Source organism: Lynx canadensis, chromosome C2, assembly GCF_007474595.2.
Source record: "Lynx canadensis isolate LIC74 chromosome C2, mLynCan4.pri.v2, whole genome shotgun sequence".
NCBI classification, from domain to species: Eukaryota; Metazoa; Chordata; class Mammalia; order Carnivora; family Felidae; genus Lynx; species Lynx canadensis.
The window spans coordinates 21,800,780-21,828,105 of NC_044311.2; the positions used below are offsets into that span (position 1 = coordinate 21,800,780).

The 27,326-nt window shown below is 37.5% G+C and overlaps 1 protein-coding gene and 1 pseudogene across 2 annotated transcripts; one reads left to right on the forward strand and one right to left on the reverse strand.

Moving 5' to 3' along the window:
* Positions 1 to 5,671: 5,671 nt before the first annotated feature.
* LOC115522804 lies at positions 5,672 to 8,660 on the reverse strand (annotated as a pseudogene).
* SGO1 (shugoshin 1) lies at positions 8,082 to 22,516 on the forward strand. Of its 2 annotated transcripts, XM_032594663.1 has the most exons (8): positions 8,082 to 8,389; positions 10,468 to 10,616; positions 10,702 to 10,898; positions 15,464 to 15,537; positions 17,171 to 17,229; positions 18,188 to 19,000; positions 21,030 to 21,219; positions 21,442 to 22,516. In XM_032594663.1, the coding sequence occupies exons 2-8, from the start codon at positions 10,475 to 10,477 to the stop codon at positions 21,542 to 21,544; spliced, it is 1,578 nt and encodes a 525-aa protein (XP_032450554.1). In that variant the 5' UTR covers positions 8,082 to 8,389; positions 10,468 to 10,474; the 3' UTR covers positions 21,545 to 22,516. The 2 variants fall into 2 exon arrangements, with proteins under 2 accessions (XP_032450554.1, XP_032450555.1); XM_032594664.1 differs by lacking the exon at positions 8,082 to 8,389 and having other exon boundaries at positions 10,298 to 10,616.
* The last annotated feature ends 4,810 nt before the right edge of the window (positions 22,517 to 27,326 follow it).

Here is a 27,326-nt window from a genome sequence, read left to right on the forward strand (position 1 = left end):
AGTGAGCTAGTTTGATTCATCATGAAAAGAATAAAGATCTTAAATAATTAACTTTACACATCAAGGACCTAGAAAAAGAAGAACTAAGCCACTCTGAAATGTACAAAAGTTATCTATACTTCTACTCTGGTGATATTTTGTCTCTTTGGTGGATCAGAGACCCCAAGCTCAGCCATTTCTATTCTTCAAGGCCCTATAAAACAGACTCAATCTAAAGTTTGATCATTCTCAAGATGAGAAGGGACAAGGTACCTTCCAAAGTCAGAACCTTCAAGACCCTGCTGAAGGCCAGCTACATAATTTGTGTGGGTGGGCCAATGCAAAATGAAAATGTATGAGGCCCTTCTTCAAAATGCAAGACAAATGTGCCAGGAAAGATACAAAAATATAAAGTTTTTCCCTTTCTTCCATATCTCTCTCAATTCATCATTGTGTTTTATTCATCTGACATTTAAAGTCATTCTCAGTAAAAGCAAATTTTAAATTTCAAACATTAGCATGAATTGTACCATTCATCTTTATATCATACAATGCTAGTTTTAGATGCAAACATTTAACTTGAATGTGCACAATCACCAAAATCACATCATTCATATCTCAGAGCTCTTGCATGCATATGCATTTCATTCTTACCAGAACAGTAGAAAAGCTGCACAAGACTCACTGAACTGTTTTTAGTTCTTTAAATGTGCACATTCTACCAACATTTTCTACCTCCCACTAATGAGATGGACTGAAAAGAAAAAGAGTTTTGGCTTGTCCTATCTTTTTCCTTCTATGTCATCATTTTTAGTGTAAGTTGTTAGAAAATAGTAATGTTCTTCAGTCATGTTTCATAGACACCATTGCCATTCTGTGTTCAATACAGCTTACAGGTTAATAACAAAACCTCAAAGACAATGAACAGGACTAGATCTGTAATGGGCATACTACAATTCTCTACTAAAACACAATTTTTCTGTCTGTAGCCACTCTATTTTTACCAAAGACAATTTTGGTAACACTGATTTGTTTGTGAAAAAGGTCTAGTCTCATTAAATTTGGCCTGGTTATTTACACAAGTGCAGCAAGAACAGTGATTTTATGCATGTTTTAAAATATGGTATTTCAGTTAAAGATTTGCTAATATCCAAGGGGCTTCACTGGCTCCATATAATTAACTTTAGTTATTCTTAAAACTGTCTGATAAGAAGCAATCTCAGATTACGTTTTTAAAAGTCTCTTTCGGCTAAAGAAGCATGAAAGTTCAGTGAGACCCAAAGTGAATATAGAAGTTCAAAGATAAAATCGTTAAGAATTTCAAACAAAGAAATAACCCCACTATAATATGGTTAATTAATCTTTGACAAAGGAGTCAAGAATATGCAATGGGAAAAAAAAGTCTCTTTAACAAATGATGTTAGGAAAAGTGGACAGCTATATTCAAAAGAATGAAAACTGGACCACTTTCTTACACCATACACAAATATAAGCTAAAATTGATTAAGGATCTAGGGGCACCTGGGTGGCTCAGTTGGTTAAGCGTCTGACTTCGGCTCAGGTCCTGATCTCACAGTCTGTGAGTTCGAGCCCCACATCGGGCTCTGTGCTGACAGCTCAGAGCCTGGAGCCTGCTTCGGATTCTGTGTCTCCCTCTCTCTCTGCCTCTCCCCAACTCACTCTCTCTCTCAAAAATAAATAAAACTTCAAAAAAATTTTTTTTTATTTTTTATTATTTTTTTTTAATTTTTTTTAAATAAATAAAATTAAATTAAGGACCTAAACATGAGACCTGAAACCATAAAAATCCTACAAGAGAACATAGGCAATAATTTCTCTGACAGGAGCCGTAGCAACAGGGGTGCCTGTATGGCTCAGTTGGTTGAGTGTCCAACTCTTGATTTCAGCTCAGGTCATGATCTCACAGTTAGTGCATTCAACCCCCTCATTGGGCTCTGCACTGACAGTGCGCAGCCTGCTTGGGATTCTCTCTCTATGCCCCTCATCCACGCTCTCTCTCTCTCTCAAAACAAATAAAATTAAAAAAAAAAAAGTCCCACTCCTTCTTTCCCTCCCCCATGGCTCCAACCTAAATCATCTCCCCACCCAAACCCCAAGCTCCCTGAAATTCCCCTGGAATCATTTTTGAAAAATTTGGATAGGTCTCCTGAGGCAAGGAAAAGAAAAGCAAAAATATACTATGAGGACTACATCAAAATACAAAGCTTCTGCACAGTGAAGGAAACAGTCAACAAAACTAAAAGACAGCTTACTGAATGGGACAAGATATTTACAAATGGCATATCAGATAAAGGGTTACTATCCAAAATATATAAAGAACTTATACAATTCAATACCAAAATAAGAATAAGAATAATAACACAATTAAACCATGGGCAGAAGGCATGAATAGACATTTCTCCAAAGACACACAGATGGTCAACAAACACAATAAAAAATGTTCAACATCATTCATTATCAGGGAAGTAAAAATCAAAATCACAATGAGATATCACCTTATACCTGTCAGAGAGCTAATGTCTAAAACTCAAGAAACAACAAGTCTTGGCAAGGATGTGGAGAGGGGCACCTGGATGGCTCAGTTGGTTAAACATCTGACTTCGGCTCGGGTCATGATCTTACGATTCATGGGTTCCAGCCCAACGTCAGGCTCTGTGCTGACAGCTCAGAGCCTGGAGCTTGCTTCAAATTCTGTGTCTCCCTGTCTCTCTGCTCCTCCCCCACTTGTTCTCTGTCTCTGTCTCTCTCTCTCTCTCTCTCAAAAATAAATAAAAGCATTAAAAAAAAGAAAAAGGATGTGGAGAAAATGGAACCCCTGTGCACTGTTAGCGGGAAGGCAAACTGGCGTAGCCACTGTGGAAAACGGTACAGAGATTCCTCAAAAAATTAAAAATAGAACTACCATATGATCCAGTAAGTCCCCAAGAATACAAAAACACTTATTTGAAAAGATATATGCATCCCCATGATTATTGCAGCATTATTTACAACAGCCAAATCATGGAAGCAATCCAAGTGTCCATCTATAGATGAATGGATAAAGAAGACGTGTGTGTGTGTGTGTGTGTGTGTGTGTGTGTGTGTAATATTACTCAGCCATGAGCAAAGAATGAAATCTTGCCATCTGCATCAACATGGGAGGATCTAGAGAGTGTAATGCTAAGTGAAATAAGCCAGTCAGAGAAAGACAAATACCATATGATTTCACTCCTATGTGGAATTTAAGAAACAAAACAAACAAACAAAACAAACAAACAAAGAAAAAGAGAAACCAAGAAACAGACTCTACACTATAGAGAGCGAACTGATGGTTGCCAGAGGGGAGATGGGTGGGGATATGGGTGAAATGAGCGAAGGGGATTAAGAGTACATTTATCCAGCCCCTGGGTGGCTCAGTCGGTTAAAAGTCTGACTTCTGCTCAGGTCATGATCTTGCGGTTTGGGAGTCTGAGTCCCCATTGGGCTCTCTTGGCTGTCAGCACACAGCCCACTTCAGATCCTCTGTCCCCCGCTCTCTCTGCCCTCCCCACCTCCAAGTTATATGCACACGCACTAACTCTTTCTCAAAAAAAAAAAAACTAACTTTCTCAAAAAAAATAACTAAGAGTTATATGCACACGCACTAACTCTTTCTCAAAAAAAAATTTTTAAAAAAAGTATGCTTATCATGATAAGCCCTAAGTAATCTATAGAAGTGTTCAATTGCCATACTGGATACCCAAAACTAATATAACACCGTATGTTAACTATACTAGAATTAAAAATGTTTTTTAATTGGTAAGAATTTCAAGATGACAGCAGAGCACTATACCAGGATGAAGCCCTACTGAGCTTGGAGCCCCAAGTATAAAGTGTGTCACAGAAGCCATTTAGTGGGCATCCTGATGACGATATGGCAATTGGGGCAGCAAGAGACACAAATGGACACACAAAGTGCACGTTATCTCATTTGTTCACGTGCCTGTTCCATTGTCTCATCAGACTTCACTTACAAGTCACAAGTGCAAAAATAAATTATTAAGCACTTCAAGATGGCAAAAGCAGAGCATTAAACCGAGTGCAAGGCCTTTCTGAGCACAGGTGGCGTGTTCATGAAGCAGCCCTGCTCTCACTTTCCAATTCATACCCTCTGGCCTCAAGCAATAAAAATTTTTTAAAAATCTCTAACCCTTTTTTCTTCTTGTCTTTAATCTTCTCCAATGACTGTCAAACGTATTCATAAATATCCCAACCGCAATTAGTTTTATCATCTTTTCAATTCAAACAAGCAAACAACTGGATCCACAACTTATATTACCTGTTATTGTTTCCTATATTAAACATCTACCATAGTTTAAACCCTTTGGGTACTTAATCCTTCCAAGTAAAGAAGCTTATAAAATCGCCTCTGTAAGAGGCAGTTGCCCTTCCAGTTTTCTTCCTTTGACTAAACAAACAATGCTTAAGATTTTCCACTTTGGGCTGTGGCAGTACTTAGTGCTGTATTCTATTCTAGACTTCTTCAGCCTAGAATGTACCCATTTTGTATTCTTTCAGAGGAGGGTTGAAAGGCAACATCCCCTACCATATTAGGTACTTTCTTCCATGGACTACTCTACTGCATGTATCTCCAGTCCATTCTTTTTTTTAATTTTTTTTTTTAACGTTTATTTATTTTTGAGACAGAGACAGAGCATGAACGGGGGCGGGGCAGAGAGAGAGGGAGACACAGAATGGGAAGCAGGCTCCAGGCTCCGAGCCATCAGCCCAGAGCCCGACGCGGGGCTCGAACTCACAGACCTCGAGATCGTGACCTGAGCCAAAGTCGGACGCTTGCGACTGAGCCACCCAGGTGCCCCTAGTCCATTCTTATCTCAAGTCACAAATTAACTCATAATCCGTTAGAATATGTGTTCATTAGAATAACAATTCTCAACCAGGAATTACCAGAAAGCCGTAGGGTGGATGAAGGGAGTCATCAGAAAAGGCCCCCATGTTGTGAGTCCTAGGATTTTTCTGAAAAGAAAACTAGAGCTTTAATAGATGTACAAATGGGTCTATGATCCCCCACACCTCAAAAATTTTAAGAATCACCTCACTGGATTCTCTTACTTGATAAAACTTCAAAGTATGAGATTGGTCAGTATAATCTGGAATCATTCAGCATCTAACCCTGTTTTCCAAAGTTCTGGCACCTCTAGGAAATTATAATTTTATAAACAGAACTAGACACTTTGATTCACTTTTGTATTTTTAGGATGCAATTAAACATACATTTCTAGCACTTAAAAGATTTGTCAAATATATTTGGATTATAATTTAACCCACAGTACTTCACACAATTCATGATTTTATTTTTTTATTTTTATTTTTTGTTTTTTAACGATTATTTATTTTTGAGACAGAGAGAGACAGAGCATGAACGGGGAGGGTCAGAGAGAGAGGGAGACACAGAATCTGAAACAGGCTCCAGGCTCTGAGCTGTCAGCACAGAGCCCGACGCGGGGCTCGAACTCAGGGACCGCGAGATTGTGACCGGAGCCAAAGTCAGACGCTTAACCGACTGAGCCACCCAGGCGCCCCCACAATTCATGATTTTAAATAAAGACAAATTAAATCACATCTGAATTTCTAAACCTAAATATATTAGACAGTGACACTTGGAATTGTTCCAAAATTCCTGGAAAGCATATCATTCTCTTGAAATAAACTTAGCATAAAAGGTGGCAAAGAGGTCCTTACAAGGCGTGTCTGAATCTGACTTGGTCAACGGTATTTGGCAAAGTTGGCAAAAACCTAGGAGAATGCAACAACAAATTCTGTGAAAGGCCCATGAATCTGGAACATAAGCAGTAGAGGACAATTGATGAAGGTACTGTTGTGGCAATCGGAATCATCAACTCTGATACCACACGAACAAAGCACGTAATATACATCTGAAAATGAGTCATTCCAATTTTTTGCAGAGCAAAAATCTCCACTATTAATAAACTGATGACACCAACAGAGATAAGCAGAATCCAAGAGGAATCCAGTGCAGTGAGGTCAGGAAACCACAGGACCCCACTAGCAGGTAACTGTTCCTGAATAGAAAAACCTACATCTGAATGTGTTGCCCATGTGCTAAAATTCCAAAGAGCAACAGACATGAAGATCCACATTGGAAACCGAATCCAGACCAACCCAGAGGCTTTGAGAGGGTGGCAGTTACCCCGAACATATAGCTCTTGAAACAAGCCCCCCGTATTCTTTAGGTAAGTTGGCCGGGCAACTCTTTTGTACCACCTCAACTGATCTGCACTAACTGCACCTTCTTGGTTGAGATGCCTTGCAATGCTTTTTATTTCTGGCTTCAAATTTTCCACCTTGGCCAGGACGTAGTGCTAGTTACGGTGCGGTAGTAGGGGCGGGGGAGAGGGGGTCTAGACCACGCCCAGCAGGACCTCGGTGGTTAGGACAACACGGGACCACTAGGGCAGACCTGTGGCAGTGTGCGTGCGGAGTAGCACCTGCTCTGCGTCTGTACCAGTGCTGATGTGGCCAGGTCCTCGCCCCAGCTGCCAGGGCCGTGGCCACTGCCGGAGCCAACTGCCAAGACTGACGCCGCCAACCCACACCCGCAGAGCAGAGTGATTAATGGCACCGTGGAGGCTGGCGCAAGAGGCAGGCCCCTGGCCCCAAGCTGCAGTGCAGCCACCTACCACCAAAGCAGGCAAAACATGTCTGGGTTGACCTTTCTTCTTGAATCTTCTGCACCTGTAAGCCACACTGCCCAGAGTAGAAAACTAAGGACTAGTGGAGGTGATGTGGCTCATAACACCTGGAGACCAAGTTGTTGGCTAAAGACAGATATTCTCATCTTTCCACTCAAGCCAGAAAGGCGTGAGGTGAGGACTAGACTAGGGAAGGAGGTAAATGTTATCTAAAAAAAAAAAAAAAATTCTTTATGATGAGTTGAATATCTAAATTGAAAACAATTGCTTAGGTTTCATTTACTTATTCTTTTATTGTCCCAATGAATATTTACTAACTGCAAATTGCTAATTAGAGGCTGAATATTCAATTATAAGCAGGCATGTATAGTTCTACCCTTATGCAAGTTGAATAAATAGGCAATGAATGACAAGTCAATGCCACAAGGGGTACCAAAGGAAAAGTGCATGCATAGCACTAAGGATGTAGAAATCGGACTATTAAGGGGGCTTTGGGAACAGATAAGGCTTTCTGGAAGAATTCACCTCTACAATGACCTGCAGCATGAGTAAGACTAACTGGTCTCAGAGAGAAGAAAGACTGTTCTTGACCAACAAAACAGCATGGGCAAAAGCAGCAAGATGAATTACAAGGAAATGAAAGAAAATTCAGAAGAGGTGGAACATAGAACCATGGGGTTCTTCAATGACCAAATACCTTTAGGAGTTTGAACTCTATCTTAAATGCAGTGAGGAGCTATTTAAGAGTTTCATATTCAATTTGCTTTGTCAAACCATCATTCTATGAATAACATAAGGGAGTGGAGTCCGCGATCAGAGTAGGTACTGGTACAGTTCACAGTTAAGATTAGGTATTTGGCTGGATTGGGGTATGGAAAATAGTGGGGTTTGGACGTGAAAAATACCTAAAAGGTAGAATTGACAGGACTCAGTGATTGACGGGACGTGGAAAGGCTAAGGGAGAATAAAATATCAATAAAGAAAATTTCCCAGACTTCTGGATCAGTAGCTTTACGTGTGCTAGTGCCATTTCCCGAAGGTTAAAGCGCCAGAGGTAGCCAGACAAAGAACCTGGGGCTGAATATTTCAGATATCTGCAACTTCCCTAATCCTGTTCATCCAAAATTTGTTTCCTATTTTGGTTTTAATGTTCCCTACAAGATGCCTCTGTGCAGCCGGCCGACCGCTTCGGCGGGCAGACAATCAAGGAAATTCTTCTCACAAGAGGGAGCCCTCGAGTGCAATCCCAAAGACGGGAAACTGTAAGACTAAAGAAACAGGAAGCTTTTGAACGCCCTAAAATACCCACCCTTAGAGATATCGCAGCCGATCCAACCCGAAAAGCCAATGACTCCGGGCAGAAACGTACCGACAGGTCAAGGCGCTCCCTAATGACTCCGCCCCCTCGGGAGGGGGCACGGTAGATACCCGGATGTGGATGCTCGGTGTGAGTCACGTGACACAGCCCGGTGAGGCGGGACTCCTGGCAGCGCAGTCGCCTCACGTGACCTCCTGCCAGTCAGCCAATGGGTGAGCGCGGCGGCGAATTTCGAATGTGGTGGCGTTAGCCGGCGGGCGACTGGGGACGGGGCCTAGACCTGGAGGGGCCGAAGCACAGGCTACGCCGGCCGGACAGCTTCGCGAAACCTTGGAATGTAAGAAGGAGGGCGACAGCTGCGGCAGAAGTGGTGGCCAAGGTACTGTTTTGGACGTACCTGTGGGAGGAAGATCTCCCGGCCCTCTTCCGGCAACACCCCCCCGCCCCCGACTTTCCCCGAGCCCCTCCGTGAAAGAGAAAGCCGCGGGCTTTCCAGGTGTGGAACTGGGGTGTCGTGGTCCCTGTTCGTCTGCCCTCAGGGGTCTCTCTGTCGTTCTAAGTTCGGTGGCCAAAAGCTCGGGCTGTGGAGTCGGTCTGACCCCGACACCTTCTCTGTTCGTCCACTCGACTTGCGCTTCCTGAGGCTCCATTTTCCTCTTGTTAAGTAAATGGGGACACGAACCTCCTGCCTTGCAGAATTTTGTAGATTCCGTGATCTGTAAAAGCATTAGTAGTTAAAGCCCGGCTTGACGTGAGGGCACACAAACTGGCAGCTGTTCTTTGTGCAGCCCTATGCCCTTGACGTCCTGTGTTGCTTCTTCGGTTTGCCTGGAGAAGCTAGCACTGGTCAGTGTCGTACCTGGCTGCAGGAATGATGGAAGCATTATGACGGAGATCGGATAGATATTCCAGGTTCTTCTGAATCCAGACCCCTTACCCGAATGCTCTAGACACTGACCCTTCCCGCCCTGTGACCTGTTTCCATTCGTTCTCTCCACCACACCCCCTCTACTTTGGCCTAGATAGGAAACTTCTTATATGGCAGTTTTCTTTTGTGATTTTAAGTTAATTAAAGGTAATAACGAAAATATTTTAGGTACGTTGTTAAACTAACTTGATCAGTTGCTTAATCTGGGTGACTTTTCAAACATCTCCTGTTCGAACTTTAAAAACTCCCGTTGTGATACGCTGTTTTCATACAACCCACTTAACATTAGTGCTTTAAAAAAAAGAGTTGTGTTAGCTCTACTGGAAACATCCCAGTATGTGTTGTATCTACATTGTCAAAGAGAAAATAACAAATGAGTTCTACATTGAACACCCCCAGACAGTGCATAGAGGAAAATAAATATGGGCTGGAGAAAATACTCAAGAAAACGTAAGGTTCAGCAAAATTATTTGACTAGCTTAGAGCAGATGAAGGTATCTTTTGTAGTGAAAATTGTAAGTATGGTTGTAGGAAACAGGAATTATTTCTTGCAATTTTGTAATCTGCAAAGTGCAATCTGGGGTAAAAGATGCTCATGAAAAGTAGTTCGATACGCTTAGTAGCAGAATATTTAAGCAAATCTGATTTGCAGCATTGAAGGATTTAAATATATTTATGTGTTAATATATTCAGTAGCATATTTCACTGTCACTGCTTGTTTTACTACTTTCAACTGTATGTAGAACAACTGTTATTTAATGTCTTGTTTGCTATTCTCATGATTTACTAAGAGCTAACAGACCTGAGTTTTAAAAATAACTTTGAGAAAACTGGCATGTTGCTCTGCCTCAGTTCCTGCTCTTTCTAGTTCTATAATTGTTATAATAACCTATTAAGATTGTATATAGTGCTACATAGTTTCAACCTCTGAGGATTACCTCGAGTGTCTTGGGAGTGTGTGCAAATCTTAAGCATTGGGTTAAAAGAGTGTGGAAGAATAACTGTTTCTTGATTAATTCTATCCAGTGACCTAATGTGATAAATTAATAATGTAGAGAAGAACTGGAAAACAAAGCCCACATACAAGATTACCTCTGAACTAATGCTGTAAGTCTAGTAAACACTAAATGCGGGTCATAAACGTTGTCTGTAGGAAACATAAATAATAATAACATCAAAATATAACATTAAGTATTTCCCATAATGCCTGGTATATAGCAAGCCCCCAGTGGGTATTTGTTAAGGAATAAATAAGTGGCATATTACAGAGTCTTTGGGTTGAAATGCATATTTATTAATTTTCCCTGTAAAGTACCTGAGGAGGATAACATTATGCCAAAATGTTAATGAGGTTTAAAAGCTGCAAAATCTAAGTTATTACCAGGTTAGCCAGCTTCTTTAAGCTGATTCTACAGTTACTAAGTCTATTTAATCCATTCTTTATGAACAACCTGTGTTTTCAATCTTGTTTTATATTTGATACTATCTCTTAGAAAAATTAAATACTTTTTACTGTTTTAAATTCCTAGGCAGAAGATGGCCAAGGAAAGGTGCCTTAAAAAGTCCTTTCAAGATAGTCTTGAAGACATAAAGAAACGAATGAAAGAGAAAAGGAGTAAAAATTTGGCAGAGATCGGCAAACGAAAGTCTTTTATAGCTGCGCCATGCCAAATAATCAGTAAGAGATTTTCATGTTGTCCTTTTGCGTCGCTTTTTAAGTTTATATTTAATACATAATAAAAAAAAAATTTATCCTCTTTCAGCCAACACTTCTACACTGTTGAAAAACTACCAAGACAACAACAGAATGTTAGCTTTAGCTTTGGAAAATGAAAAATCCAAAGTGAGAGAAGCCCAAGATATCATCTTACAACTGAGAAAAGAATGTTACTACCTCACATGTCAGCTACATGCATTGAAAGAAAAACTGGCTTCACAACAAACCGGAGAAACTACTCAGGTATTTTCATCACAAACGTTGAATTTCTTAGGAAAAAATGTGAAATCAGTGAATTGGTAGTTTAGATCAATTATGTTATATAAATTCATTACTGACCGGTAGCTCTGTTATTAGTGAATTGATCAAAACATACATGATTGAGGCTTGTGCTTGTATAACTTGGTTCTGAAAGCAGGTAGCAAGACAAGGTACAGAAGAAATAGTTTAGCCTTTTGCACTGCTGGTCCTTTCAACCGTTCAGCTAAGTGAGTCAAATATAGGGCAACTCAGCTAAAGGTCTAAAAGTGATAGTTGAAGCGGACTAGTCCAAAAGTTTTTTTTTTTTTTTTTTTTTAATTTTTTTTTTCAACGTTTATTTATTTTTGGGACAGAGAGAGACAGAGCATGAACGGGGGAGGGGCAGAGAGAGAGGGAGACACAGAATCGGAAACAGGCTCCAGGCTCTGAGCCATCAGCCCAGAGCCCGATGCGGGGCTCGAACTCCCGGACCGCGAGATCGTGACCTGGCTGAAGTCGGACGCTTAACCGACTGCGCCACCCAGGCGCCCCAGTTCAAAAGTTTTAATCAGTGCTATAAATCTTAGCTTTTCTATGTAGTTGTGTTATACCTAGTGAGGTCTTATAAGAACTGCCTTAATTTGGGAGAGGGGGCATTTAAGTGTTTTTTGGAGAGTCCTTTTTACCCACTAGTTGGTTAAATAAGGAAAGGTATACATTAATTCCCAAACAAGAACTATCCTAAACATTTTGCTGTTTATATTTTACTCTTATTCTGTTGTATTCAAGGTTACATGGAAGGGTCAGCCAAAATGTAACAGATGTGGAGAAAGCTTGATATTCTTTGTGTCCCACTGCACATTGATCCCAAGAAGAGAGAAATGATGAGCCAGGTTCTCCTTTCCTCTTACCAGGAAAACTACTTGGGGCAGAGAGAGAGAAAGCAGTGGTGCATGTCAGGTGTTGACAGAAACAAGTTTACTTTTTTCCTGGGCGGCCATCTGTTTGCTGTGCCAGTGAAGACAGTTGTGTTGGCACTTAGGCTAGGAAACCAGAGAAGAAAGCCAGACCATAGCGATTAGGGGGAGGGTAAAGACTTGGGAAGGGAATTAAAGTCACCTCTCCACTGACAGCAAGAGTCAGTGATGAAAGTGATTCCATATTTTTTCTGTGTATGATATACAGAATGTACATACACATACATATATGCAATATATACATATACGGTATAGCAGAGAATTGGCTATAAAAGATTTGATATAATTTTCCTTTATGTGAGGGTTAGATTATTTAAAACTTTTTGTTTTTTTGGGGTTTTCCCCTTCAGAATATAATCTTTCCTAATTTTTTTCTTTTCCTTGTTCAGTCAACTAGTAAGAAAAAAAAAAAAATCCCTCCAAAGACATTTGAATGTTCCTTTTCCCTTTCCAAAGTTTTTGGTGAAATCATATATAAAATAGTGAGAAATGAATACCCAATGAGACAATCACAAAAACAATGGGGGAAAAAAATCTGTTATTGCAGGCCTTTGGACATTTATCAATGCTTTCTGAGTATTTATTAAAACATATTATTAGCTGGGGCGCCTGAGTGGCTCAGTCAGTCAAGCATCTGACTCTTGGTTTCAGCTCAGGTCATGATCTCACAGTTTGTGGGATCGAGCCCCATGTCGGGCTCTGCGCTGACAGTGGGTAGCCAGCATGGGATTTTCTCTCTCTCTCTCTCTCCCTCCCTCCCTCCCCCGCCTCCCTCCCTCCCTCCCTCTCCCTCTCTCCTTCTCTGTCTTACTCTGAAAATAAATAAACTTAAAAAAAACAAAAACAAAAACATTAGTTGCTGGGCAAAAGTGTTCTTAGCATTTAAAACATCAGAGTTTGGGGCGCCTGGGTGGCGCAGTCGGTTAAGCGTCCAACTTCAGCCAGGTCACGATCTCGCGGTCCGTGAGTTTGAGCCCCGCGTCAGGCTCTGGGCTGATGGCTCAGAGCCTGGAGCCTGTTTCTGATTCTGTGTCTCCCTCTCTTTCTGCCCCTCCCCCGTTCATGCTCTGTCTCTCTCTGTCCCAAAAATAAATAAACGTTGAAAAAAAAAAAAATTAAAAAAAAAAATAAAACATCAGAGTTTGTTTTCTGCCATACACTTGCTATATGTGTCACTCCTCAACCATCATTCTATACTTGTGCTTATATGTTTATCAAGTCAATCAGTAATGGAGAAACTTAAAATGCTTTAATAAGAAGAATGGGGTTTTTTTTGCCTACCAATAGTTAACTTGGTTTATAAGGATTAATCACAAAGTAATTTCTAATAGCCTTTTGTTTCCTAAATTTTATAATAGATCTTTTTAGTAACTTGTTACTAAATTATATTATTCTGTAGTTAAATATTCTCCTTTATTTACCTTCAGTAATACCACTACTTAAATTTAGAACATGAGCTATATTGAAAATAAATTTAAAACTTTTAACAGGATTAAATTTCTAGTTGTTTTGTTTCTCTTGAACAGTTTTAATCTATCATAACATCAGCATATTGTATGTGCATCCAATTTCAAGAAACAACTGAACTGAATTAGAGTGACTTCGAAGGAATCCGTCCAGAACTCTTACCTTTCTAATACAAATCTACAAATCTGCCCGTATCTGCAGTGTGTTCTCTGTCTTCCCTCCTGTCACAGTGGGAGAAGTGTCTCTGCTCCTATCAAAGGCCAAGCCTTTCCCTGTGCATCACATTCCCCTTTTCTCTTGCCCTCAAGCACTTTGGTCCTGAAAGTTTGCACTCTTTCAACACGGATCTGCCTCTTGACTGACTCATTCTAGCTGTCATACAGATGTGCTTTAGCATCTTTTGCCTTAAGAGGAAAAGAAAATAAATGAAACCTCTCCTGGTTTCATATCCCTCTACCTCCTCATTTCTCTGCTTCCCTTCACAGCAGAACTTTAGCAGAGACAAACAGTGCACTTACTGTTTTCACTTCCTCAGCTTCTATTTCCATTTGAACTCCCTCTTATCTGGCTTTTATCCCCATCATTCTATGGTCACTGTGCCAAGGTCCCCACAACTCCCATATTACCAAATTTAGTGGCCACCTCTCTTTCTTCTTGACCTTTATGTAGTAACATACTTTATAATCTCCTAGCTTTCCTACTACCATACTCTTGTAGTTGTCCTGCCTTTCTGTTACATGTCTGTCTCATTTGCTCACTTCTTCTTTAGTTTCAAATGTCAGTTGTCCTAGATCCATCTTATCTTACCCCCTTCCCATGCTTTAAATACTCTCTGCTGGGGACTTCCAAATTTATAGCTCAACACACACACACACACACACACACACACACACACACACACACACACGACTACTACTTGATTTATCCACTGAAATATTTATAAAGGATCTTAAACATTTTTTTTAACGTTTATTTATTTTTGAGAGACAGAACATGAGCAGGAAAGGGGCAGAGAGAGTGGGAGACACAGAACCTGAAACAAGCTCCAGGCTCCGAGCTGTCAGCACAGAGCCCAACGCGGGGCTCAAACTCATGAACTGCAAGATCATGACCTTAGGTGAAGTCGGATGCTTAACCGACTGAGTCACCCAGGCACCCCAAGGATCTCAAACATTTTGTACAAAGTACAACTCTATTTTCCCTCTCCCAGAGATACTGTGTACTTCTGCCTTTGTCTGTCTGTCTTATTCATCTCATAAAACAACCTACCATTTGCTCAAGTCCAAACCAAAGAGGCTTCCCTCTCCCTCACTGTCCCCACTTCCACGCCGATTCAATCTCAGCATCTTTGTTCTCTCAACAGCTTCTGCTGGGCTTCACCTCTGTAGCTGTAGGACTCAAGTCCTAGCTGATACACGTCTTGCTAGATTTACTACAATGACTTCCTAACTCCTTCTTCTCTTGGCCCCTTTCAGTCCATGTTCCACATAGTGGTCAGACTGATCTTTTTAAAACTTAAATCATTTCACTTCCCTGCTTAACGATTAAGTAACTTCGTATCACACTTGGACTAAAATCCAAACTCCTGACTCCCAAGGCGCCGTGTTACCTGGTCTCTGAGTACACATCCCCTCCTGTTCTCACTATGAGAGAATTCATATATGTCCAGCCACAGTGGCCTTTCTTTTCTAAACACAGCAAAGCTTTTCCTACATCATGACTTTTGTATCTGTTGTTTCCACCACTTTTTCTTTCCCTCCTCTTTTCAGTGGCTGGCTCCTTTGCATTCTTTAGATTTCAGATGAAGGTCTAAGGGAACCTCCAACCTCAGTCACTCTCTGTCACTTCAACTCTGAGTATTTCCTTCATAGCACTTTATCACTATCTGAAATTATTTATGTATCTCTTTCCTTTCATTTAAAATTTTTCTCTCCCTACACTAGAATGTAAGCTTTAAGAGAGTTGGACTTAAATATATATTTTTAGCTGCTAGAGACTTGGTTCCTAGAACAGGGCCTAGCACCATAGTAGACTGTTGGTACGTTTTTATTGTTGAATAAATGAATGTTTTGTTATGAATATTTCAGTTGTAACAGTGTTTTCTTTGTTTTCATATATTAACAGAACCAGGAAGTATGTCCCTCTGGAATGGCCACCAGTAGTGACAACTCCGGGGATTTATTTGTGAAGGATTTACCGTTGGTATCAAATTCATTATTAAGATTACTAATGTCAAAAAAGATTTAATTCTCTGACACATTTATGAAAGAAAATTTGCATCGTATTGATTCTTGTGTTTGGAGTCTGATGTTTCTCTACTAAAAATGCATTTTAAAAAATTTGATATGTTGATATTCTGTTACATGTAGCTAAGCCAAAACTTTCTTATATTTACCTTTTTGATGTTAGGATTAAGCTAGCTATTTAAATATAATTGAATTCCTTCAGTTATATTTTTGTGATATCATGTTTTTATTCTAAGAAGGATTGTTTATTCAAATGACAGTATTTTGCCAGTGCTACAAATAGTTTGGTTTAGAAATGAAATATAATAAAACATCACATTTAGCACAGCTATCACCCTGTCTTGCTAATCCAATTCATTCCTAAATACAGTCAGACCCCATATACCCTCCTCCCCTTCTCTTGGATCAAGTACACTTTGTTTATGAATTATTGAGATATAATTACATACAGTGAAGTGTGCAGATCTTAATTATACAGTTCAATGAGTTTGACTAATGTATACACCTGTGGAACCAAAATCTCAATTATGATATAGAGCACTGCTGTCCCTCTAGCTGGGCTTTCTCAGTTTCAGCATTATTGACATTTTAGGCCAGATCATTCTTTGTTGTGGAGGGCTGTCCTAAGCATTTTGGGATATCTAGCAGCATCCTTGGCCTCTACCACTAAATGCCAATGCCACTTCCTTCCCCCAGTTAAGACAACCAAAAATGTCTCCAGACAGTGCCATGTATCTGCTGAGGGGATATGATTATCCCCAATTAAGAACTGCTATAAACCATCTCCTCATATCCCTTTCAAGTCTACGCCCTTGTCTTCACAAAAGTAATCACAAAGACAGTTTCTGCCCCCATATTTTTAATCATGAATAGTTTAAAAGCTGTTGAACTATAACACCTGACAAAATATTTATGTAATGGTCAAAAAGTAAAATGGGGTAATTGAATTTTTATAAGATTCCTGAAATTGTTATTAATTATTTACCATAACTCTATTACCTAAACCTGTATTTAAAATTTGATGTCTAGAGGGAAAATTCTCTATAGGAAATAAAGAATAAAATTATAATTAGAATGAAACAGCCAGTAATAGTATTAAAGCATAAAGAAAATTGTTTCATGAGCCACAAGGGGGACAAGATTTTTAAAGAAAATAAATAGTATTAACTTCAGAGGGGTCAGTAGTTAGGCACCATAAAAACCTATGCTACAAAAAAGAAAAAAAAAAAATCACAGGTCAGCTAATGATGAAATAGGCTGCTAAAGAGTTGAGTAATCAAATTGCATTTCTGTAATATATAAGTCAGTTTTGATTGGCTATTTCTCCAGGTAAATGGAATTATGAGTTATGGCATGTCATCAGGAGTAAGTGTCCAAATAGATAAGGTAGTTCCTCCAGTGGAGTTGAATGTCACTTATAACAAACGAGTCTCCATATAATCAGCAGAAAGGTTTTTTGTTTTCTTTGATACTTAGCAGATTTAGAATAGAATTATGAAATGATACTAAGAGAAAAACTTAAGAAAATCTTAAATTTCTTTTTGTTACATAATTCTTAAATAAATTTCTGTTTTTCTTTGGCTAGACAAGTTCCTCTTCAGGAAGCTCACCTTCCAGGACAAGGAGAATCATTCCAAATAGAAGGTAATTCAAGTGAAAATGTAAAAATACTAAGGGCAAGATGAGATCTTTGAGAACAAGTAACATAATTAAATTTCTCTAATTTTTTTTTTTAACTTTTTAAGTATGCTCATCTGGCATTCTTCTGCTCAAAGCAAATCTGTTTATTTTACACAGAATATAACAGTTTAAAAATATATCTATTTATTTTGTTATCAGCTATCAGCTATAACTGGCTGCAGTTTACTGAGCCCTACTATTTGCCAAGCTGTGTTAGCCATTTTACATTATCTCACTTAACCCTCACAACAACCTTAGAATATAGGTACAGTTGGTCCCATTTTATATATACTCAAAGAAGTAAAGTATCACACAAAAAGTAGCCCAAAAGGTAAGAGCAAGCATTTAACTGAAAGCCGACCTCCAAAGCTATGCCATTCTTTCCATTTCTAAATTGGCGTGTCCCTGTTCTCAATGCTTTGAAGAAGGGATGGCATTTGAATAAGCAGAACCTTTCCCTAAAAATGCTTACTATATTTCTTACCTGAAAGGCTTTATAATTATTGCAGTTTTACTGGGATTTCAAAGAACATCTTAGCTCCCACTTTCTCAGTGTACTGGTCTTACTTTACTTTAGAATATGAGGTTCTCTCCCACTGAATCCTATACACATAGATACATATAGCCAACTACTTTTTCTTTAAACCTTTAAACTAGGGACACAGAAAACCCCCAGTTAGAACATGTTTGGACGTTATGTAAGATTCTTTCACAAGTCAGATAGAACCCATTGATTGATCATTGCCAAATAAATTAGATGGTAGTACTAAGTTCCCCAGATTTTTATTTGCTTACAGCAAATGCGGAACTACAAACTGACCTTTCATTTATTTCATTTTTAATTTTGAGTTCTAAGATTACTGAATTTAAAATTTCCATAAAGTTAAACTATTTTTTTCTCATTTATCTTTTAAATTCTCAGAGCAAATACCTATTTCTCAAGACAGACTGGGATTTGATTTGAATTCAGATGATGATAAATCTACTGATAATGTCTTACCTAGAACTGTATCTGTCCGTCGCAGTTTAAAGAAACATTTTAATAATCTATGTCAGTTCAATACCTTGGATGATTTTGAAATCAGTCATTTCTCAGAGCAGTCCTTTGAATTGGAAAGAATTAGATGTGTAGACCCAGTAGTAAATATGCACTTACCTGAAAACGTGGAACAAAATGTTTGTCAATGGAATAATGATCAAATTAACTTATCACCAAAGCTGATTGACCCAGAAAGATCCACTAAAACAAAAGAAGACATCTTAGAGTATAAACCTGAACAAACTAAAAATAAGCGCAGAGGTGCACAAGGAAGAAAAGGAGAAGAGAAAAGAAAAGGTAACAGAAGGAAAAAATCAAAATCTGTATCAAAGTATAAAGCGAGCAAAAGTGAAAATAAAAAAACTGTCTCCAAAGAAAAGTTGGATGAATCTGTCACTTCCAGTGATGCCTACAATTTTAATTTGGAAGAGGGAATTCATCTCACTCCTTTCCGACAAAAAATTAACAATGATTCGAACAGAGGAGAAAACACCAATGAACCTGAAGTGAGCGTCTGTGAATCAAGTGGTTCAGGAGATGACTCTGATGACCTCTATTTGCCCACTTGCAAGTACAGTCAAGGTCTCTCCAGTGAACCAGCTGGGAGCCCAGTCAGCAGGCCGAGACCTAAAAGAGCGCTAAAACACAGGGCTGAAAAAGAGATAGAGGGCACTAAGCTTATAAAAACTCCCATCAGTAAGTGATCTACTTGTTCGCCTGCATTTTTAATGTTTATAATAAATGATCACTCCTGATGCTTATAGGCTATACTTACCATCTGTTTCTCTGGGGGAGGTTAGAGACTTGCCATCTGTCTCTTTGGGGGTAGTTACAGTCTGATTAAACAATGGCGGGTTGGGGGTGGAAATCACAATTGTATGGCTATGACCTACTTTAAGCTAATTTAAATCTTCTTTAAGAACAATACTACTTGTTATGGAGAAAGTATTTTTAACTTCAGTAAATGAAGACTTCCAAAGTAAGAAAAACTTTTTGGTGGAGTTAGGTTGAATTAAAATATCTTTTATACACTCACCTGACACAGGTCTTTGAAAATGAAATCAAATTTGAATCCGGTGACCTATCATTTTAATGGCTTTGCTTCATATTCAGTTTGACAGGAAACACGATTTTAAATTGATTCGTTCTAGTTAGTGAAAGGTGGCCAAACACTAAGCCAAACTTTTCCCTCAGTTATTGGGCTTAGTTTTTTGTAAGACATTTGTAAGACATCTAAAAACTGTGGCTTAGAAAATCTTGCTTTTATAGATCAAAAGTAGCATGGTTCAAAAGTTGATGATAACAGCCTGCATCTGCCCACAAAGATTCTCATCTGGGAAATTGTTATTGTGGTAAAACTAATATATGTGGTCAGGTTGTAGCATTCCCAAAACATCTGATCCTCAGGATAACTTTATAAAGTGCAGGTGTAAAACAAAATAATAAATAAATAAAGTGTAGGTATCAACATCCTTATATTGTTTATAAGAAAACTGAAAGCCTAAAAAATTTAAATGACTTCCCAAAGTTAGGCAGTGGTAGTATGCAACCATGTTTTGTTTTTTTAAATATGCTATAGTAATGTTAATGTAAATCAAGGTTGGCAAAATGTTGATAATTACTGAAGCTGGGTAACTGGGGGTTCATTATATTGTTGTCTCCATATTTGTGTATACTTGAAATTTTACATAATAAGTTTTTAAAAGAAAAAATTACACTCTAAGATAGTATTACTCAGAATTTTATCCCCAGATCATCAGCATCACCATTACCTTGAAACATCTTAAAAATTCAGAATCTCAGGCCATACCCTTGAATCAGAATCTGCATCTTTTTCACAAGTTCCCTGGGGGATTTGTAGATACATTAATTTTGAGAAGCAATATTCCAGAATATAGCAAGTGAGTAGACGTTGCTTAACCATATTTTCCAAACTAAAAGTTGGAATAATTAGTATAGTGCAATATGTGTAAGTGGAGACAAAAAAGACAGTATTTGAAACCTAGATAACTCTGGAGAGCATGGTTGCTAAAAATAGTCATTTTACAGTTATAATTTCATTTGTATTGGAAAAACAACTTGCTTTTTAGAGCTGTTTGAAGAATTGTCTTGCCGTGTTCTTTGTGTACTGGGTACCTGACACCCAATATAGATCTAGCTCCAAAGTAGAATAACTTGAATGTTTATGATAGGAAAAACATTGGTAACTTTTTAACATACTAGCTTTACCAGAGGGAATCCCCTTCCTGCTGGTTTACACAGAGACTATGATGTAGAATTCTCATTTATTTAATAAAGTGAGTTTACGTAGCTTTTTTAAGACTATAGGAAGCCACTTGATAAATTATGGTTATGAAAAAGATGGAGGCCTTGATGATTCTACAAAGCAAGATGGAACTAAAATGAAATTCTGTGATTTAAGGTAATTCATTATGCCCAAGCTATCCTAGAAGAATTTTAATTTTTTTAAGGAATTTAAGTCTTAGGGAAAAAAAAAAAAAAGAATTTTAAGTCTTAGTAACCTGTTGTATTAGCTCTTCACATCTATAGTAATTGATATTTCAGTGTTATCTGGGATGGAAAAATGATGAATGGGTTAAAAAAATCTATATAATACAATGCTGGATTTGTATATGTTTAGGATCTGTAATTGCATATGATTTTAGTTCCTGCTTTGTTTTTTTTTTTAATTTGGAACCATATTCAGTAAAAGTTGTCTTCGTAGGTGCACTACCTAAAACTCACCGCTCACCTCATTTTAGCCTGAAGGATATCACCAATGCTCCCTTGTATCCTGCATTGAAAGTCAGAAAACTTTCTCTTTCTCCAAAAAAGAATAAAGAAAGCCCAGCAGTGTCTCTGCCAAAGCGGAGGTGCACAGTCAGTATGAACTATAAGGAACCCACACTCATTTCGTAAGTATTTGTGGGAACCCACTTTTAATGATAAATGTCGGGGGTGAGGGGAGTAAGGTTTGGAGCTTTGTTCAAGAGTGAGTCGTATTTGAAATATCAAATTTTGATTAAAAACTGAAGTGGGAATATTAACACTGGCATATGTCACAAGAACTATATTGAAGGGTAAGATGGTGCTGGGATGCTTATAATTATTCCTAAGAGTTCTTTTTATCCTTCTAGGAAACTGAGAAGAGGAGACCCTTTTACAGATTTGTGTTTCTTGAATTCTCCTATTTTCAAACAGAAAAAGGATCCCAGACGCAGTTCTAAAAAAAAAGTATGAAGCAAATACAGTGAAGTGTTTTTTGGATGCTGTTTAAATTCATCCTACTACACCTCCTATCTCTCCAAGAGAGAATCTGTAAGATAGTCTACAAAAGGGTTGAACTATTGCCATGGAATATTCTTTGACTGAACCCTAGATCATGAAAATGTCTTCAAAACTATACTTCAAATGTGATGCTTTTTTCTCATACCACTAATCAATTTGGTTTATTTTTTCTTTTAAATAAAAATAACCGGACATAAGCCCAATTTCTTAAACTGCCTAAAACTTTTAATTTTACTCAAAATGTATCTTCTGCGAAAGTAAAATGTGAGATAATGAACTGATGGTTGCTTAGGTTCTGGGACTAGGCAAGTGACTAGCTCTAAATACCAAGCTATCTAGGTGTATACTGTTCAGTGACCCGTTAGCAAATTATTATGTTTGGACTTTCAGGATAGTTCCTTAGTTAGTCGTTACCATAGTAGGGTCAGTGCAGATATAGAACATTTCCATCACTATAGAAAGTGATTGCACTATTGGGCAATTTGAAGTTTGGTGTTTTTATACTTTTAATATTTCTGTATTCTTACTGTTTATCCCTAGACTGTTAAGAATCGTTTTGTATGTTATCATTTTACATGAATGTTATATTGTACGTACCTTTTTGCAACTGACTTTTACTTAACTCACCAATGTTTTTGAGATTTATCCATGTTGGCAGATGTAGATTATTTTCATCGTACAGTTATATAAATAAACTAGACTTACTATTTTGAGAGATAATTTGCTTCCACTATTTCTATTATTACAAATTAGTGCTGCGGTGAATATTCTGCATTCTTGCACACATGTGAATAAGTTTCCATGGAGTGGATACCTAGAAGGGGAGCTGCTCTCTAAAGTGGTTGTACCAATTCTCCTGACACAAGGAGTGTTATCACTCTCCTACGAGCAATTTATAAGTTCTAGTTTCCCCACACAGTATCACTTGGCATTATTGGACATAAAATTACCTAAGCCAATGAATGTCAAATGGCTTTTGTTTTAATTACTTATGAGATATTATCTCATTGAGTTAATTACTTGTGAGAATTCAAATATTGGTCACTCATTCCTTCTATGAATTATTGTATATTTTGCCCACTTTTCAACTAGAGTGTCTTTTTCTTAATAGAATAGGGCTCTTTATATATTCTAGATAGTATTCCTTGTCTTTATTTACATGGGCTATAGCTTTCTTTTTCTACTTTATTTTTACCTTATGTTTTTTGATGTTCAAGAATTTTAAATATTAATATCCCCTGTCACCTTTTTGCTTAAAATTTTTCTCTAAAATTTGTTTTGCTTTTTCACTTAGGTCTTTAACTGTGTAGCATTTTGTGGAATGGGGATCTGATTTTATTTTCCATGAGAATAGCCCATTGCCTTAGCACTATTCATTGACTAATCTATCTTTTCCCCACTGATGAATACCACTCTCTTTGTCACACACTGAAATTTCTTTCTATTGGTTTATTTGTCTAGCTATGGGCTGGGTACTGTATAATCACTTTTTTTTTTTTTTTTTTTTTTGGCGATAAAATATAGTATCATTTTGATCATTTTTAAGTGTATAGTTCAGTAGCGTTATGTACATTCACACTGCTGTGCAATCATCAGTTACCCGTCTCCAGAACTTTTTCATCATCCCAAACTGAAACTCTGTACTCATTAAATAACTGCCCATTTACTCCACCCCACCCCATCTCTTAGTAACCACTATTCTACTTTATGGCTCTATGAAATTGACTATTCCAGGTACCTCATATAAATGAGTATATACAGTATTTCCCCTTTTGTATCTGGCTTATTTAACATAATGTTTTATCCATGCCATAGCATGTTTCATACATGTCCACACATACCAGAATTTCATTCCTTTTTAAGCCTCAGTAGTATTCCATTGGATCTATGTACCACATTTTGTTTATCAATGGGCATTAGGGTTGTTTCCACTTTTTGTCTATTAGAAATAATGTTGAGGGGCGCCTGGGTGGCTCAGTCAGCTGAGCGTCCGACTTCAGCTCAGGTCATGATCTCACAGCTCATGAGTTTGAGCCCCACGTTGGGCTCTGTGCTGACAGCTCAGAGCTTGGAGCCTGCTTCTGATTCTGTGTCTCCCTCTCTCTCTCTGCCCCTCCCCCACTCATGCCACATCTCTGTCTCTCAAAAATAAATAGACATTAAAAAAAAGAAAGAATGTTGCAGTGAACATGGATGTACAAAGATCTGCTTGAGATCCTGCTTTTAATTCTTTTGGATATGTATCCAGAAGCAGAATTGTTGATAATATGGTAATTCTAGATTTTGATGAACCAACATGCTGTATTCCAGAGTGGTTGAACCATTTTACATTCCCACCAGCAATGCACAAGGATCCCAATTTTTCCATATCCTTGCTAATACTTGTGGGTTTTTTTCAGAATACCTATCGTAATGGGTGTGAAGTGACATCTCATTGTGGTATTGACTTGCATTACCCCAGTGATTAATGATGTTAAACATCTTTTCATGTGCTTATTGTCCATTTATATACCTTCTTCAGAAAAATGTCTCTTCGAGTCCTATTCCCATTTTTGAATTGGGATGTTTTTGTTGTTGAATCTTAGAGGAGTTCCTAAAACATTCTAGATATTAATCCCTTATCCAATCTGTGATTTGCAAATGTTTTCCCCCATTATGTGGGTTGCCCTTTTACTGTTGGGAGTGTCCTCTGGTGGACAAGTTTTTAATTTTGATTAAGTCTAATTTATCAATTTTTCCTTTTGTTTTCTTTGCTTTTGATTGTTATACTTAAGAAATCACTGCCTAATCCAATGTCATGAAGTTTTTCCCATATCTTTTCTTGTAAGTCACAAGTTTTTTTTAAAAGACATGGATGGAATTGATTTCTTAATATTTTAGGAATTTTTTTATACCTATGATCATAAATTTGCCTATATCCTTTCCCATATACATTTTTGGTAGCAAGGCCACTCTTAAAATTAGTTGAACCTTCCTTTTTTGCTCTCTGGAACAAATGGTACCTATTCACATTTGGTAAAACTTTGCAATTGAAACTATTTTATCCTGTGCTTTTGTAGGGAAATTTTTGTCTTGATTTTTTTAATGATTATAAGAGTTCTCTAATTCTTGATTCTATTCAGTTAAATTACATTTTTCTTACAAATTGCATATTTCTATGTTTTATTTAATGGTATATTATTTAAAAAACTTTTTTCAGGGGCGCCTGGGTGGCTCGTTTGGATAAGTGTCTGACTTCGGCTCAGGTCATGATCTCACAGTTCGTGGGTTCAAGCCCCGCGTCAGGCTCTGTGCTGACAGCTCAGGGCCTGGAGCCTGCTTTGGATTCTGTGTCTCCCTCTCTCTGCCCCTCCCCTGCTCATGCTCATGCTCTGTCTCTCGTGCTCTCAAAAATAAATAAAGGATTTTAAAAAAAAACTTTTTTTTCAAATCTCTATACTATGTAGTTACATCACTTTTTTGGTACCTATTTGTATCTACTTTCTTTTGTACTTAATCCTTTTTGCTAGTTGTTAATCTTTTCCAAGGACCAGCTTCTGTTGATCCTCAGTTTTTTCATTTTCTGCTTTATTAATTTCTGCTTTTGTTATTTTCTTTGTTCATATTCTTTGGGTTTATGCTGTCATTTTTCTAACTTCTATTTAGCTCCTTGATGTCTAGTTTTCCTCATATATATTTTTTAAGATTTTATTTTTAAGTAATCTCTGCTAACATGGAACTCGAACTCACAACCCTGAGATCAAGAGCCACATACTCCACCAAATGAGCCAGCCAAGCACTCCTACTCTTAAGTTTTTAAAAGCATTAATTTTTGCCTCAGTTTTACTGCGAGACCTCTTTAGTGTTATTTGTATATATCTCAAGTTTGATTTCAAGTATTTTCTAACTTTGTGATTTCTTTTTTGACTTATTATGTAAAACAAAATTTTTTTCATACCAAATTGGAGATTTCTATTGTTATTGTTCTTTGTTAAGTGAGTTCTACTTCTTTTTGTAATACATCAAAAAATTTATTTGTATGGTGTTGATTCTTTGGTATTTAAATCTTTTGTGACTAGTAAAAGTTGCTGAATTTTGCAAATGTTTAACTGTATATCCTTGAACATAAATTCTCTGTTGAATGCAATGTTGCATAATGTTTTCAATCTTTTTTTGTATCTTTATCAATTTTGCCTGATTCATCATTTGCTATACACACACACACACACACACACACACACCACCTTCCACAGAATTTCTGGATTTATTGATTTTCCTAGTGAATTATGACTTTTATCACTGTTGTAGTCACTCTTTTTCCTTCGTAATGCTGTGTCTTAATGTCTGATATAGCTAAGGCAACTTATATATGGTTAATATTTGCCTGTGTATGGTTAGTATTAGCATTTTTACTATATCATTTTTCCATTTTTTTTAAGCCTTCCTATGTTACTGTTTTAGATATATCTCATTAAAGAGTATATTACTAGATTTTGTTTTTGGTCCAAATTGAATTGTCACCTTTTACCTAACAAATTCTGTCCATTTACATTTATTGTGATAACTGCTATAATGTGATTTATTTCCAGCAAATATTTTTATGTTATCTACTCTGCCTTATTTTCTTTTTTCTCTTAACTGTTTACCATTGGATTAGTGGAGTTGTCTTTATTTCTACTTTTATTAAGTGGTTATCCTGAACTGGCTTAATTTGTATACATGACTTCCCAAAGCCAAGTTTCTGAAGAATATCTTTTGGAAGTCATTTTGACGAGGGTCAAATTCTCAGTCTTTTTTCTAAAAATGTATTTAATTTTGCCCTCACTCTTGTTGAGTGTAGGTTGACAATTCCCCCAACATTTCATTTTCTTATGGACTTAATTTTGCTGTTGAGAAGTCTTGACAAATTTTTTGCTCATATTTTGGTAATTTATCTCAAGCATTTCATATTCTTGACTTATTGTAAATGTATTTTTAAAATTCATTTTCACCTGTTTGCTGCTAGTTTATAGAAATGTAGTTGCTACTAGTTTATGGAAATGCAACTGATTTTCATATATAGACCTTGCTAAATTCACTCACCAGTTCTAGTATTTTTTTTTCATAGATTCCTTAGAATTGTTTTTATGTACATGACCTTATAGTCTACAAATAAAAACAGTTCACGTCTTTCTATCTTGTGTGCCTTTTCTCCTTACTGCATTGACTAGAACCTCTACTATAATGTTGAATAGATGTGATGAGAGCAGACATCTTTGCCTTTATCTCAACCTTGGAAGCATTTGGTCTTTCAGCATTACTGTGATGTTGGCTATAAGTTTTTATTGATTACTTTTACCCTATTGAGGAAGTTTCCTTTTATTCTTTGCTAGTTTTTTTTTTTTTTAAAGGAATGGGTGTTGAACTTTGTCAAATGCTTTATCTGCATCTATTGAGATGAACATTTTTTTTATGCTATTCATATAGTTAATTACATTAGTGGATTTTCAGTGTTAAATGAACCTTGACTTAATCAGATATGCCCCACTTGGTCATGATCTCTGATATTTTTTATATATTGAATTCCATTTTCTAATATTTTGTTAAAGATCTTTGAATTTGTGTTTATGAGGGTTGTTGATCTATAGTTTTCTTGTAAATTTTATCCTGACTTTGGTGTCAAGGGTAACAATACTGGCCTCATAAAATGATTTCAGAAGTCTTCCCATGTTTTCTGTTAATTTTTGGCTTACGCTGAAGATCTGTGTATTTTATT